This window comes from Varroa jacobsoni, unplaced genomic scaffold, assembly GCF_002532875.2.
Source record: "Varroa jacobsoni isolate VJ856 unplaced genomic scaffold, vjacob_1.0 scaffold_1282, whole genome shotgun sequence".
Taxonomy (NCBI): Eukaryota; Metazoa; Arthropoda; class Arachnida; order Mesostigmata; family Varroidae; genus Varroa; species Varroa jacobsoni.
In genome coordinates, this window is record NW_019214184.1 from 52,795 (window position 1) to 69,592 (window position 16,798).

The window sequence follows — 16,798 nt, forward strand, 5'->3', positions numbered from 1 at the left end:
GTCAAGTACATGTTTTTGTTTATGGCTAAATGCGCATATTAAACACTGTGAGCACGAGAGCTAGCCCGCTGCCACAGGAAAGTACTATTGATGATTAATAAACGCCTAAAATCTGGCGACTATCATAACGGCTTCTACGCCATTTGTACCAAACAGTAAGACGTAATAAGTTATCATGCGTTTTCTAACGAAACATATATTTCTGAAGAAAATCTTTCGTCTGTGATTATCTGATAGTATTTTGAATTTGCCCGGAGTCGTTTCTACCACCTGATCCTCACTTATAGGTAACTATAGTATCACATAAACTGTTTTCTTTTATCTACTTAAAATCATTCAGCAAGTACCTTTGTGCTCGCTAATTGAAATGCTCCAGATAACATTACAGCAGCAATATGTGTGTACTAATAATGTTGCGTCCACACCCACAGTCTGGTCACTTTTGACACATGCGCGAAATACCTCAATATATTCTGATCTTTTGAAGCAAAGCCTAGTCTATATTACTGTATCAGCTGTGACACTGATGATAAAAGCGTTTATTGTAATATCATAGAACGATTTTTTAAACATATATTGTATTGCTTCATTTTGCAGATAGTCGTTCGAGCAAGTAAAGTAACAACGATGTATGCTTACAACCGCACAGAGATCAGAAGCTACGAAAGTGTGTTATGCAAATATAAACAAATAATAAATACACAATTTTTATGTTTCCTCAGGAACCTTAAGAAGTAAAGATCGAAAGCGATATAATGTATCATGCTGAGCACCAAATGTTTACCGAAAGACAACTAACGTCTGTTGCAAAACACGTAACTATTTTTTCTTCCTCCGCGATGAATTTTTACACGACACCACAGATATACATATTTTGTTGTAGTTATCGAATAGTGTGATACGATAAACCACCAACGATATTTTCATTATTATAAGTGTATGAATCTGCATAAAATGTCTCGTGACTCGGCGCATCCATCAGGTTCGTTGGCAGTATTGGCATAGAATTTACCTAACATCATTGAAAGAATCGATGATGAAATTATTATTAATTCGTCATACCAATTTTCTGGTATGTTAACTCTTTCAGTTAGCTAATAGACTTACGCTTATAATAATTTAAATTCTACTATAACCACTAGACGAGATACACCCCGTCCAGCCTGTTTGGTTGAAATTTTCGAATGTAGTAAATTTTATACCAACGATATATACCTGCTTAAGTTAATATACACTATTTATTAACATCAAAGACAATTGTTTTTTAACGCAAGGTCAGTTACTACGTCAAACTCTATTCGATAGCAGCGCATACCCTTTTTAGGATTGTACTTTTATTATGACACTTCTATACGCCATCGGCATATCGCCCTTTAAGAGTTGTATTAACAAATATATCAAAATGTTTCTTAACTGGTAGTGAATTTCCTGTGTTATATATTCAAGTCCTTTCAATCCAACTTATTTAGATAAGGTTAACTATAACCTTTATTACTTTTAATTGAAGTTGGAGTCTTAATTGAATATAATTTTAGAAAATTCCACTAATTGCATACAAATATGTTTGTTCATTAAACGTACATTTTAAAACAGTTATAGGTGACGTTCGATGTTTTTCTAGGTTAACATAATTTCCATCAGCATCTTAACGAAGGTTTTTAGGGCTTAATTCTTGGTATTTTAGTATTTTTTATTGTGAAATATATAATCGGAATGTTATGACGAGCAGAGTGCTATAGATTAAGTAGGCGGTAATACGAGAAACGGTGGCCGGTTTAAACAAACGCCTTTTCCTTGCTCATTTTATTTAGAATAAACTAAATAATATTATTATTATTCCAACATTAATTACTGATCTGCAAATTTGTATTCCATACTGCACCTATGTATGGCTGCTGTCGTACGAGAAACATGAAATAGATTACTTGCAAGTTCTTTATCGTACTCTACACACAGCTAGCGTGGTGAAAATGTAAAACCACACTGGAGACTACGAAAAATATCTCTTATACCCACCAATATCAATGCATATATATGCATGACAGTAAGTGGCAATATAGTATATCCACGTTTATCTGGATCACAAGTATCGAAGCTGCATCGGTCTACCTATCTTCTTGAAATGTTCGTTTCTTTATTTAAATACACTTGCCGTATAATACATATTGAGGGCAGGGCTTGAACCAGCGGCCTGTGATACTCAGCCAAAGGTCGAACCGTCTAAACTACCGAGCTGATGGGCCTTTTTATAAATACGCAAACGCATTTTATCGTGCGCACATTGTATCCATGATACGTGTACACGATAAACCCGAACGTTGCGTATATCAATACTGGCCCATTAAAACCATAAGTCAGTTAAGTCACATTCGAATAAATGACAGAGTAGCCACTACATGCTATCGGATACGTTTCACGTATGTTTAATTCGACATGCACTACGTGCAGCAATTCCTCAACAAGCCGAATTCAAGCGTCGAATGGGTAGCACTTTCCTCTACGATTTATTTACGACGAAAATCGTCAGGGTCTTCGTGTCCGCAATCACTGCTTTTGCTTCCATCTACAGGCTTTTGTGGCTAACATTTGGAGTTATGAAAGTATGAGCTGTAACTTGCACTGGTGTCCTCTATTAGGCCTTCACTTGTTGTCACACTTTTTGCCCTCGCCCTCAAACGGCAGTGTTTACTTGGCTTGCGATCGATCACAAAGCAGTTAACGCGTGCTTCTTCTGAACAAATAGACCAACCGATCAACAGAAGTCGTCATGTTTTTTCTCAGACGTTTCAACCGTTACGACTCATCAAAGGAGGCGAACACTACCGAACTGCGTCATCTGAAAATCAATACAATGCTCAAGCTAATCCCTAGCTACTGACAACGCCATTTATCGTTGCTGATATCGATTCACGAACTTAACAAGATAATGCTGGCGTCACCTTAACTTTTTCCCAGTCATTCCTCTTATCATTGTAACCTGTTGATGCGCAGCGGCTAGTCGCTACAAATATAGTCGTAGCGTGCAGTCATATTGATGTCCGATAGCATACATTTAGATATCTAAGTTAATAATTATGAGTTTTACGGCGACAAGATATACGAAGGGCTTGGAACCACCCATCAGACTGTGCTCAGCGGAGGGAAATGCCCAAATGACAACTGCCAACAGAACTGTGCGACATGATATAATTTATATGATTATTTCTGGAATTATATTTCTACTGATATCACCTGTCTGCTAATGATAGCACAGGGTTTGAAAGTCACTTTATAACTGGAAAATAATTAGTATCCGTAGTTCAAGTATTATAACATGTTTAAATGAATTAAGTACACAGCTTCATATTCAGACAAATGCAGTACATAAATATTAATAGCTATTCATTAAATTTTTTCAGAATGCGTCCACAAATTTTGGCATGTTTTGTAAACAATACTTCAGTTTTGGAAGAGAAAAGAGGTTTATTTTGCTTAAAATGGAGCTGCAAGATCGTTGTCAATCTACATTACCTAATATGATTTGGGGCAGATATCGAAAGAAAGAACGGCGTGGCCTGAGCGACTAATACACATCTCTTTCAGTACCTTGCCATGCTGATCATAATCATGTGACCATCGCTGCTCAAAGTTTCATGCTTGGCAAATGACATCTTATTAACGTGCCGTTTCGTAGGTTCTTTGAAAAAACGTAAATGAGCGTCGCAAAACCCACACTGAATACCCCACACCGCACAGAAAGCATCATAACATACAGTGTTTCGTATTGAAGCCGGGACTCCGCGACGTAAGCCTGGGTTGGGCTAAGAGTAAAAACTGAATTGGGTCTAATTATCCCCTAAGCCTCCCACTGGATGACTCCCACAGTAATACTTCACAGTTTAAATCACACACAGAAAACAGCTGCAAATTAAAAAAACTTAAGGAATATTTTCTTAATCTGCCAGTAGTAGGTTAAAAAAACTGTATGTCCGGAGTTGTAACATAAAATGCCAAGAGACTACTGCGAAGGTAATGAAACCGGATCATAGACCACCTATGATGAAAAATGGCAAGCGCCTTTTATGCACAGCTAATACCATTAGTTATTCTTATTGTAACTAATAGTTACAGAGTTACTCTTTGATTATTCTTATGCTTATTCTTACATATACCTTACGTACCCAAAAAAAGCCTAAAGTAGTATATATGTAAGATATTATTCCGAGGTAATTTAGTGAAAAGAAGAATAGGCAACGCCGATCTAGAGATAATAACAAATTTTAAAGAAATTCATAGTTTACGTGAAGAGTTTAAAAAAATCCACCTACCAACGATCTAAATTAAGATATTAGCCCAACCTAATTAATGCTAACAACTGAACGAATGATAATGTCACATCCCATACATATCACGCGATTTGTATGAATATAAAGAAATAAAATATTATTAATGAAATTTTAGGAAGAAGTTCCTCGGTTTTCAGTTGATTTCTAAAATCGATGTTTGTTTATACGAACCCCAGAGAAACACTGTAGACGAGTTGCACTTAACTTGATTTTCCATATATTTTGCTCATTCGCCTTTTTATAAGCTGTTTAATCGCTAAAGTGGATGTACGTCTTCAGCCCTATAGTACCACTTAAAAAATTTTTTCGAAATTACCATAATCATTAGAGTGACTTGCTAAGACCTCTCTCATCATAGTGACGCTAGTTACATTAGCTCTCCAAATCAACTCTGTCAGTGACAAAATGGTTTAAATTGACATTAAAGCTGGGAACATTCTCCCTAGTATTTAAAATGGGTGGTTGTTGGGTCGACTTTAAGACACCTAAACCTTTTACCTCAATATCGCCGTCAGTATAATACGTAACTGGTTACCTAGAGTAAACAGTTTATTTTAATATGTATACATTCACTAGGAGCTCGATTTTTATTTTAAAGAGCTTACGAACCGGTTCAAACTTAGAACATATCGACTATACAGCCATAATCTATGCATCTCCAGCCTCATTTTGATCACGTTAAGATGCCTAGGTCTGGATCACAATGATTGAACTACGGCTCTTAGGACAAAAACCATCTCAAGAGAGAACTCTTACCAATATAATACAATAATAGTGTTATTCAAATTCAAAATTGCTGCGTCCATTCTAAAACACCGATTTGTTTGACGATATGTATCACATAGAATAAAACGAAGAAATTTAATTTGGCATGTGTTTGTACCTTCAATTCTGCCCCACCGGTCCGTTACTTTTCGTTCCGTCTTAAGACTCTATTGATCGCGCAAGTGCACTCTATGACAAACGCCAAAATAATTGAAAAAATAAAAATAATAATTTTCCAACGTCTTAGTTAGCCTTAACTTTAGTGCCAATATCCGAAAAAAAGGAAAGCAAAGCGAAACACCCAGTCCCCTTCCCCTAAACGATAGATTTCACAGCGACATCAGCGAATCTCTCAGTCCCAGGTCGCAATCGCTCTTGAAAAAATAGGTAATGAAAAAATATGCAATAATTGTAATATTAAGAGTAATGATAATAATAATAATTTTTGTAGGTAAGCATAGTATATATATATAGAATTAGTCTTAACTATTCTACAAGCAGCTGTTATGTTGGCAGATCAGAGCAGGCATCCAGTAATTCAGATGCTACAGTAATTACAATCTTCGTTCATTTTATGCACAATTAGCATCCCATAAAAGGACAATGGGCCGTTGCTTAATACTCTCCGCCGTAATGTACGCGCCGTTTATTCGTGCTTGTGTCTGCGAAAATCTTTATAAGAATGTGTGTAATTGTATTTGCGTTCATTCATAAACATCTTCTTTACCCAGCGTTATTAGAATGTTGTTGGGTAAGTCTGTCACGCGTTGATTTCTTGCTTTTCTTTTCTATTTTGCCTTTGCTGATAGTCCAATGTTACATGCCGTTGAAAAACTTACTCTTTGTTTTACAAAGCTATTGTCGCAATTTTACCGTGAGTATGAAGTTCATGATATGACAACAACCCTGTAGAGCAAAAAACATTCCATGGCATATAACTCGCAGATGAACAATTCCAAAAGATAAGCAATGAACAAAAAGGCGAAGAACCTAGTAAACAACCTAATATTACTATTTCTTGTAGTTTCTTGTGTCTCTTTTGTTTCGTCTTCCCCATGCTCGTCATGCGGCTATACAGGTGTGCCTAAGACAGAGTTACATCATTACCATTCTCAGAAATTTTCTATATGTATATAATATCTTTACGCATCTTTCGACTATCCTATCACTTACTTGAAGATATTGATCTATTACATCGATAGTATCTCAGCAGCCTTAGACTTTTCCCTTAACATATATAATAAATGGATGAAGATGATGAAATATTAGTTAGTCTTAGTTTTTTGCTTGTGCGCCGCACATCATCACATCCCGGCACTGATCGGTCTGGCAATCGCCAGCACTCCATCAAAAAGCAGCATTTCCAGTCTAGTGATCTTTCTTATCCGTAAAGACAATGATCACGAAGATAATTATGACGTTATGCTATTACAATTGATAGCTGCTGAGCGAATGCAGGTCTTGGCTACTCTTATCTCTGACGTAAGGATGACGGGTTTGTCGTTTTCGATTATCTTTTATGCAGTCGTTTATCTTCTACTTTATTTTGTTCCTTTTCCTTGCTTTACAACCAGGTGAAGATTAGTCTTCATATTAGATTGAAATCTATCTTGACTGCTGAACCGTTGCAGATTGCGCGCCGTGCTGGGGACTGGCCTGTTGTACAAACATCGTTTGGAAACGATTCTGAAGCCGCTTGGGAATACCTTCAGTGGCGCCATCCATGTCTAGTGAACGCTTTGTACCGCGTACAGCTGCCATTTCTTCCCCTCGACGTTGGACCATTTTGTTGATATCGACAAGATCCTAAAACACACAGCACAGAAAGGAGATGGAAATTCAAACACTAACTACAATTTTACACGATGCAGAGATGACGTTAGCAACAAATAAACTTGCTGTTATGAATTTCTAATATCCTGGACTTATTAAATACTGGAATCAGGCCTACAATAAGGGAAAAAAAGTGGAAGAACGAGGCTAACCGCAGCGTTCAAACATTTACTGACCTTTGCCGGACTTTGCTGAATACGGAACGTTTTTGCGTTAAACGTCGCCGGCATGTTATTGCCTTTGTATGAACTGACAAACACCTTCAGATCATTAGTGACCTGCAAAGGCTTTGGTGATCCGAGGCCGCCATGTGCCCGCGGTAGGGGACTAAGTAACGGGTTGCTTGTTCCCGCCAAACCGCCCGAGGTCTCGTTACTTCTGAAACTTAGCAAGAATGGTCGTACGCGAGGCACGAAGACACAGTTGTAAAATTTGATTATGTCTCCACGCTGGCCATCCTCAAACGATTGAGAGGTCCCTGCCATACCGCCAGGAGTCGGCGGTGGGGCAGTGCCACTCGTTGGCTGCCCAGCAACTTCTGTGACAACCGATGAAGGCGGAGATTCTCCCGATGTCGAAGACTGGGCTGGTGTAATGAGAACACTACGGTAAACATGACTCTGCGAGTTCGGCTGGCTCCTGCAAAAAAGCACAGGTGTATAGATATAGTAGTCAATGTTCGTTCTGGCGTCAGAACCTTACACTGATATAACGTCGATGACTGCAATAAGCTACGAGTAGCTACCTCACATTTGCGTAAGCGACACAAAAATAGCCTGAATCTTAGGTAATATATAATAACATAAACATACTTATAACTCTGGGTGATGTCCAAAAACGTGTTTTCGATCCGGAATAATTTGCATAGCGCATATACGCAGCAGAGTATAACTTGGTCAAGGTGTCGATCTTTAAAGATCGACGTCTCGTGCACCATCACGTGTTCAAGCATCGTCCAGGCTTTGGCCAGATGCTCGTCGGGTATCTGAAGACTTGCGCATAGGTGGCGTAGTCGCACTGAAGCCAAGAAGTAAACTTTTCTGAAGAACAGACCCCAACTGCCTTTTACGGCCTCAACAGGTGTTCCAGCTGGTCCCGCAGGAGCAGCGGAAATCTCTATCGCGGGAATCATCTCCATAAACTGTCCCGGAGCAGTCATCATGAGACGAACTGGACCTGCACTCAAAAATCAGAGGAACAACTGAAAATTATAACTCGAGACAGCACCGTAAGCTAAAAAAACATTCCAATGATATGTTTCAATAACATATTAACGCTTGTAACCTAATCATATTATATAAGAATGTCAGAAGAAACTGATAAGTCAATGTGACAAAACACGGTAATCATTTGTTTTCCGTATTTTGACTCAAATCAGATACAGCATGCGGTAAATGAACATATTAGGTGCAATTTTAGTGGTACTTGATCCTTGTTGTTCAGTGTCGCGCAAGGAAGCACCTAGCGTGAACTGCAAAACCTCTGGTACTGAGTGGTTGGAGATGCGTGAACGTCTCTTTTACTACATCGTCTTCAAATGAACCATGTTTTAAAGATGCTCAATAATAATATGATGATAAATCATTTTGTATTACCACTTCCCATACCCTATCATGCACATTATTTTAAATCGTTTTGCCGAAATTGCATAAATCATGATAGCGTATTGTATATTTGCGGAAATCAGGTCCCTCGTAAGAATCACCGCATCGCGTTGTGCATATTGTTGTGTTACCGTTGGTACTGGAGTTATCGTTGGTCGTAGCTCCAAAAAGCTTTCGCCGGGCAACACTGGCCACTGTTGGTGAGGCCAGCTCCGCGCGATTAAGCAGACGGAATACCTCTGCAGAGTAGTAGGAATGGGGTGAAGTAGCAGTAGTAGCAGCAGCAGAAGTAAGTAGCGTCAGTTGTTGTTGTTGTTGTGTTGGTGTTTGTAGAACAGGGAAGCAATAACGACAAAACGGGATCAGCACAGGGCACAAAGACGATACGAACGCACAGACATAAAACAGATGAAAAAAACGACCAAAAAAAGAATAATAACACGGAAAACAACCAAAATTGCGAATGGCAGGTGCTCCATCAGTGCGATTGCTTTATGCTTAAACATGAAGAGCCAAATAAAGATCGATAGAAGCAACCGCGGATCCAAAAATTAAAAAACAAACAACAGACAAGGCATGCATATATGCACAGAACACCGCAATTTACAAAGCGTTAACTCATATAGATTATATTGAAACAGACGACTATTTCTAGTCGAGGTTAAGACAGTTAAAACACATTTTTACGAGCATAGTAATTGTTCAAAAGTTTTTCATAACCGTTTTCGAAACAAGTGCTGGATCCGATGAGACCGTGGAAAGCAAGAATAGGATTTAATGTGCGCAAGCTGAAAGTATTGAAAAGCTATATTTGTTTTTTCCATACCTGTACGTTGGGGAGCGTTGGCTGCTTCCTGACAGTTAACCTGCAACTGACTCGGTAGTAGGACCTGTTGAGCCTGCGGAACCTGCTTCGATCCGAGTTGTTCCCAAACTGGCGAGTCAGAACGCCACGCGATACATTCCAAAATCTGTTCCTCGATCTGCATGTGTGTTTATAATAAGATATAAGATACGGCAATTTGGCTCGTTTTTTATTGTTAGGTCTCGTTTCATCAGAAACGAATATTTATCATGCCGATGAAAATCACAGTTGTTGCTATACGTAATGTATTAGAACTTGAAATTAGTAATGGAAGTTAAGGGGTGGCTACTTTAAGACTCGCCAACGATGCATGCTACGCAACCTGTGTGATTAAAGAAAATAATTTTCTTTTGTCGGTTAAGGATATGGATTTGAAGCTGAATTGGACTTTAATGCTCGTGCAAGAAATTTCTTTGCCTTTCATAATCTGCGGCATTATGAAGATTGCGAGACCTACCCTGTTAAAATGCTTAACCACATCCCGTGAAAGCTGCTGCTCGGAGCGAATCACTGGTTCTATGATGCGATAATAGTCGTAACCCTTGAGTCCAAACACGTTTAGTATCCAAGGAAAGAGCGTCTCTTTCGAGTTGTACGACAACATAACAATCTCTAGACAGCTGGCAAATAACGAGCGTTGAAATTGTTCTTGTCGCAGAGAAACACTAAAATTATTTAACGGTTTGCTCGTTGTATTATGCTCCAATGTGAGAATGGCTTCGAGAATTTTGTAGAAGAGCGCTTCGCCTAACGCTAAACGTTTCTTCGCGAAATCGAATAAATCTGGATTAGCTGGTAGATCCCTGTCGTCGTCCTTAAATGACAAAATCGAAGAGCGCAATATATGCGGCATATGGGCTAAATATGCGTCTCAACAATACATTTATAATACTTACATCTGTTATCTAAGGTATCAAGCAGAGAAATAATAAAGGATTACTTGGCACCATTATAATTTCTTTCTATATTTGTCGATGCCATCACGTTTTCTTCAAATGCAGATTTCGCGCGTTTCGAAGTAATTGAATATAATATACTTATCAACTTCATAACCTTACTAATTAACGTACCGTTCCTATTTTCAAAGTATGTCTTTTAGTGTTATTAATAAAATACTGCATCGAAAACGCACAAGGCTACCTATCATATTCTAACTCACCCTTTGAGCCGCATAAGCTTTACAAAATATTTCTCCCATTTCCTTGATTGTTTGATCGATTGTTTCGGCCGGATTCGGAACAATCTGCGCGAACATGTGACTGAGTGTCTCGGACGGCATGTGATTGCGTCCGATCAGTAGGCTATGAAGCTTCGATGCGCCTTGAGTGGCAGTCGACACGGGGCTGAGGTTAATAGCTGGTTCTCTATTTGTCAGAAGGCCGCGGCCAGTCAATGGTGTTTGGAGTCCTACGCCGGCACCAAGCGCACCTTGGCGTCTCATGTACTCGACCAGCGAGCGACAGAGGGTGTCATGAGCTTCCGACTCGGAAACAGGCTCCACACCGATTTGCTGACACGCATCCTCGGCGAGGAATACTTGTTCATCAAGCTCCCCCGCACGCAGCACGGACAGCTCGTATGACTGTTTTAAGGCTGTTCAGAGACGAATAAAACGTTAACGGATTTGTCAAAGTAAAGAGCTGACAAATACTCGTCCAGGAGTTATAAAGACCACAAGGCTTGATTAATTATTTGTCTTTACATAAGCACTGCCTTATATTCATTACTTAAACTCTTTATAAGCCTACTCACATTTGATGTTATGCTCGACATCTTTAAATTCGATTGAGAGACTGAGTGAAGACGTGCTTCCTTTCAAAGTTCCCATTTGTACAAGCTCTTTGATTGGCTTTTGCAAATAGTAAATTCGTAGTATGTTTGCGTCCGAAAACACTGCCTTGTGCGTCTCACACAATGATCGAAGCAAACCGACAACCTTCAGATCAGAACCGTCTGCGGTGCATTTTCCTAGTTGCTCTGCAATAGAAATAAAAGATACAGAATGCTCCTATTAGATAATCGCTCTTGCTCACTATAATCAATAAGAAGAATGTTCACGACCTATTCGCATAAAATTCGTTTTACTTTAAGATTACCAGCTGCTGCAATTAAGAATTAGCTGTATAGTACCCACCCTGATAGAAGTCCTGATTAAGCAGGTCGGTCCTATCCGCATGCAGGCACGACACGTAGACAAAGTCAAGGCAACATAGAAGTAGGTGAAAACATGACACCGTTTCCGTGTTAATTCGGCTTTTCAGAGCGATGTACAATAACCAGCATAGTCTATAAAGATCTGAAATGTCAACCACCACAGGTTTGTTTCAGTAATAAAACTGCATGGTAATAAATAAAATGAAATGCCTGGAGAAACGAACTTAATATTCTTTGTATCACCCTCTCCTTGCCAAATCAATATATTCAATATATCAATATTTTCATAATAATTACTTACTTATACATGAATTAGTCATTATTTTTCTAGATTCAATTGCAAGACATAATTCAGCTAGCCCAACTAGCAATGCTTTTGGGGTGAGTTAATGAACATCATGAGCACACTAAATAATAAATAAACGATAAATGTATCATTGCAAAATTTCTCTTCATGAAATACCATTGTGCTATTTTCTTCAAGTAACAGAGTCGTCAAGATTCGGTTTAGCAATCGTTCATTCTTGTACGTTTATAAAGACGTTGCAGCTAAAATCTTTCATATAGTAACAGTAGTTTATTTTTATTTCGGACAACAAGATCATCATGTTATAGGGAACAGTACACAACATAATTATGTTAATAAATCAATGCACCTATTATTTTTAGACATACCCATTACTGTGGTAGGCCCTCTATGTCGCTTTCCGCGGTTGGCCGCGCCACTTCGTTCGAGCTCCGGTGGCCCTTTGAATATCTGACCGAACACTTGATGAAACTTTGAAAAGACGATCGTGGTCACGTTGAACGACTCCCGTAATGAGCTTAATCGTCTCCGCATGTTGCTGTCTAGATTAACCATATCAGACCACTGCTCCATTTTGCGAAAGAACTCTAATAGGCTACAAGAAAGAGCGTATATGATTTTATTTGTTTATACCGAATACATAAGCGACCTACAATCCAACTGATATATAAGAGAAAGGAGCTGATGCCATGATACATTTCAAAATCAATTTGTCACTAAGTATTTGCGCATGTAAAACTAATTTAAGTCTGTGAACCGACTACTGTGAAACCAATACAAATAGTTCCTCATCCTCAATGATTATCCGAAATTGTCACCGTGAGCGGAAGTGAAATCACTCATTCTAAATTGTAAAAATTTCCAAATATATCAACGTCCACTCTAGGCTTTATTCAGGCGTGCACCCCTTCAAACTTGCACATAATCTTTTATATGATTTCCGTTTTTCTGTAGCTGCGCAGACATGCACTTAATACCAAACATCTCGTATTAACAAGGAGTTTGTAAAACTTACTCGAGTTCACAGGTTGATAGAAGTCCACGTAGGGAGACGCAGTTACCCTGCAAATTTGATGTAGCGCCCACGGTAGGCATCGAACCGAGACGGCATGCGACGTACAAACTACAAGCTAGCCAATGACGGCAATCGCCCTGTAACCAAAAATAGTAAACGTGTTTAACAGCATATAATTTATATAGAACTCTAAGGTCCCTTCTTTCTCACCCTCTAACTACACATACGGCATGCTCGTATTTTTTATACATATTTTTATCTTTATATATTTATATAAGTATTTTTGTATATTTTTACAGTAATGATTATTATTGTTATTACCGCTGTTATAACTAAAAAACCGTCTATGTAGATGCCACACCTTGAGCAACTGTATGTGAAAGAGACCTAAAGCTAGTATGTTCACGTTACACTAAATTAAGTTCACAGTATCACTCCATCATGCAATTACAGCAATAATAATTATATATCTTCGTGTACGATGAATGCATTACGGGCAACGAGCCTTCGGGAAAACTATGGAAACTGGAAGATTTCATTCTTTATAAACAGAACCGTTGTATTGTCACTTACCTTATAGTGTGCTGCATATTCAATTAAAAGGTGTATTTAAGACAAGTCTTTGCAAAAATTGCTCAATATTCATATTAGTACTCCGCCATACGCATAGCATCTGGCGGAGCCGAAGCAAAATAGTCTCAAGCGAAACAAAGTTATGACATTATGTGTCTTTCTATCACGAGCCATTCCTACTCGACCAATTTTATACTACACAAAACCTTCACACTAGATACCCAGGGAAAAAGTGGAGCCTAAGACATACTTAGGTACCCGACATTGCTATGAAAACATTACAGGAATGACTTCATTCCTATTTCCTATCGTGAGTACGAGGCATTCAAATAACAATAATGTCAACCGCCCCACCTACACTTCCGTAACAAACGCATCAACAACTCATAACAAAACAGCATTGTCACAACTATACTTATCTGCATAAAGACACACACACTAATAGGAATTTTTGTATGAAAATGGTTTTGCTGTTCAAAAACTACTAATCTGCCAATTTAGGGCAGATGTACCTGCTTTCAGCAACGACATATGACATGTTTTCACCCATCAATTTCATACATCTTTATCTGTGTCCTTTGTGAGATGTTGTCTGATCCTTGTCTGATCGAGTCTACTATACATGATTTAATTGGAGATTAAGTGAGCTTGACAAATAATGCACGTAAACACCAAAAAGTTGCTGCTCACCTCCTTATGGATCTCTATTGCATTTTTAACTAAAATTGTTGCAACGATACAGAAATATTTTCCGACTTTTTAATCATGGAGCATAATTATATGCAGTTTTCGAATGATTCTATGTCACCATGATGTATATTCCCATCGTAGAGCCTATATTATAGGTTTGTTAAAATGAAAGAAGTCAGTTAAAGAACTAACGTCTTGATCTTAAAAACTGATGAAACTTTCTAGTTTTTACTTTACAAGAATTTTACAAAAACTGTACTTCGCAGAAACAAGAATTTACCTCCTGTTAATAAAGATCGATCCCCGCTTGTTCATCTAAAATGGACTGCATGGAATAATAGTTTCGATCTATTTATTTGTGCCAAAGTTCCTTTGCGAAGCCTGCGAAGAATTTTTCGGCCAATTGATTAAATGATGTTACTTAAGGATAGGCATTTATTTGTCTTCTCCTTCCACTTCGTGGTCGTAATCAAACCCCGTAAATCTAACTGGCAAGGTGAGCGACGCCCTCCAGCAAGATGTGCATCACCATGTGCATATCAATAACGAAGCTAATTCAATTGAAAACATAAGGGATTCACAATAGATTATTATTTTTTTGATAAAAAAAATATTCAAAATATTACAGGTGTATACATCTGTAAATCAAAATGATTTCGCAGATCAATATCATTTAGCTCACAAGTATCCTAATTTTCGATTACGCAAAACAACTCATCTTTAACTCAACTAGTCAGCATTTGTTGTTCATTAATGGTAGAGGTATTGACAATCGATAAGTAACAGCGCGTTGGCCATGGAAAATATAATAATGTACAATAAATGCAGACTTTGGTTTATTCGGACAACTGGCAAATAGTTTTTTGAATTAGTATTGACTATTACAATAAGCATGTAAACAGATTTCGTTCGATTTATTACTTATATTTTTGTTTATACGATAGTCATGAGTTAATTCATCAAAAAAACCTAGTCACAAATTTTTCCACAGTGTTGCCTTTATCCTAAAAAGGACTACCATTAATTCCACGTTTTTAGCTAAAACATAAATATGCACATGTACCCATTTTGGCCTATAGTATTATCTCAAATTATTTTCAATTCACGGAGTGTCGCAAAGTACGACCTTATGATTCAGAGCGCGTGTGCGTATGAACATTCAAATTATAGATCTTTCCCTACGGGATTTAAAGGTCCAGGCGACCCCGAATCCGAACAGCTGCGGATTTGTGCCAAAGACATATGGGAGGCATAGACGAAGAGCGGCTGAAGTCGAAGTCGGGATCAGGGTCAAAGCCGGCGACGATAGCCCAACCTTAAGGCGAAGTGTCGCGCACAGAGCTTCGATCGTCCAGAGACACACATACAGACTGACGCATGCATCAGCTGCCCGATGTCAATTACTCTCCCCATAGTTGGCGACGTCCTATTAAGACGCACACTTGATGTACCAGCATATTCGACATGATCACCCTCGCGTTGCATTCATCGCAACGTAAGATCTGCGAAATGCGCGGGAAATTAACGCGGGCGATGCGTACGCAAACGTAACTGTCTGTAGTCCTTTGGTTCTAGTAACATACCCGCAACCAGATAAAGATACACGAACAGAGATTAAGATGTAATTGATTTGCCTAATTGATTACCTCGAGTGTGTAATTCCTGCCGATTGCGTCGAAGGTCTGCAGCGCTTCCTGCGAACTCTGCCGGTCCATGTTGAGGGCCAGGCATACTGACTTGAGACGCTCCTGAATCGCTTGGTCCGCGTCGGATGAGACACCCATTGTCGCTACTATGAAATCGTGGCCGTCACCCGTCTAATGTCAGGCGCAATTACGCCAACACAAGTCAACATAAAAATCAAATAGAGCTAGGATTACCCAGATAGACAGTCTTCTGGTGTTAGCTGCTTATCTTGTCTGTACAGAAAGCACTGGTCGACACAAAGTAGAGTGTGTCTTGTACGGCAACTATGTCCACTTCCTTAGCACTATTCGGTGTTGCAGGACATCCCATCAATACAAAGCGACTCAGACAAAGACGGATTAGACCCAGTGATTCTAGCTGCGGATCGGTCGTTTGGTGTTTGCACAGTGTAACAACGTTAACCGTAATAATAACACTAAGATCCTCCCTATTAGGAGGACCTTCCTAGCGCATTCACTTGATGAGGCATAAGTACCATTACACTTTCACAATAACAAACATTTTATAGATGGTGAGATGCTCCGTTACAACGTATAGGAAAAACGGAATACACAGCGGGTGGATGTAATATGTGTGCACCCGGACAACACAGAGCCGCTGCACGATATAGGGGGCGTATTAAGCGGACTGCAGTACACAGTTTACACTACACACAGTACCTATGACAACGAGTTACGGTCGCTGGCGGCTCAAAAAACACTTGCGGGGCTACTGCTGTTGCTCGAAAGTAATAACAATTCTGGTCTCGGTCACCACAACCTCACCAGCCGCCTTTGTCTATGTGGTGGCCAGCAGGAGTCGGCGTTTGGCGCGAAAACAACCGGTTTACACGTGACGCAGCGACCTAGATCACGATCGAGGCGCGCATAGCGGAACGATACGCACCAGTCAAAACATTGTGGCGGGCTCCTAAGGAGCCCGCCTGAATAAATAGAGTGTGGAGCGAGTTGTTTAAATTGA

General features: G+C 39.1%; 1 protein-coding gene across 2 annotated transcripts; it reads right to left on the minus strand.

Annotated features, from left to right (window-relative positions):
• Positions 1 to 4,873: 4,873 nt before the first annotated feature.
• Positions 4,874 to 16,619, minus strand: LOC111268418 (retinoblastoma-like protein 1). Of its 2 annotated transcripts, XM_022847397.2 has the most exons (12): positions 15,778 to 16,619; positions 12,869 to 13,005; positions 12,222 to 12,448; positions 11,527 to 11,688; positions 11,145 to 11,369; positions 10,552 to 10,985; positions 9,850 to 10,206; positions 9,354 to 9,510; positions 8,659 to 8,766; positions 7,736 to 8,099; positions 7,100 to 7,562; positions 4,874 to 6,896 (listed from the first exon to the last, which is right to left on the minus strand). In XM_022847397.2, exons 1-12 carry the CDS (start codon positions 15,913 to 15,915, stop codon positions 6,696 to 6,698), a joined length of 2,973 nt encoding a protein of 990 aa, XP_022703132.1. In that variant the 5' UTR covers positions 15,916 to 16,619; the 3' UTR covers positions 4,874 to 6,695. The 2 variants fall into 2 exon arrangements, with proteins under 2 accessions (XP_022703132.1, XP_022703134.1); XM_022847399.2 differs by lacking the exon at positions 8,659 to 8,766.
• Between the last annotated feature and the right edge of the window lie 179 nt (positions 16,620 to 16,798).

Coding starts and splice junctions, on each gene's coding strand:
- LOC111268418 (XM_022847397.2), bottom strand. CDS start 15,915: ATGGGTGTCTCATCCGACGCGGACCAAGCGATTCAGGAGCGTCTCAAG. Junction 13,006..15,777: donor GCAGGAATTACACACTCGAG/GTAATCAATTAG, acceptor TTTTGGTTACAG/GGCGATTGCCGTCATTGGCT. Junction 11,370..11,526: donor TAATCAGGACTTCTATCAGG/GTGGGTACTATA, acceptor TTTCTATTGCAG/AGCAACTAGGAAAATGCACC.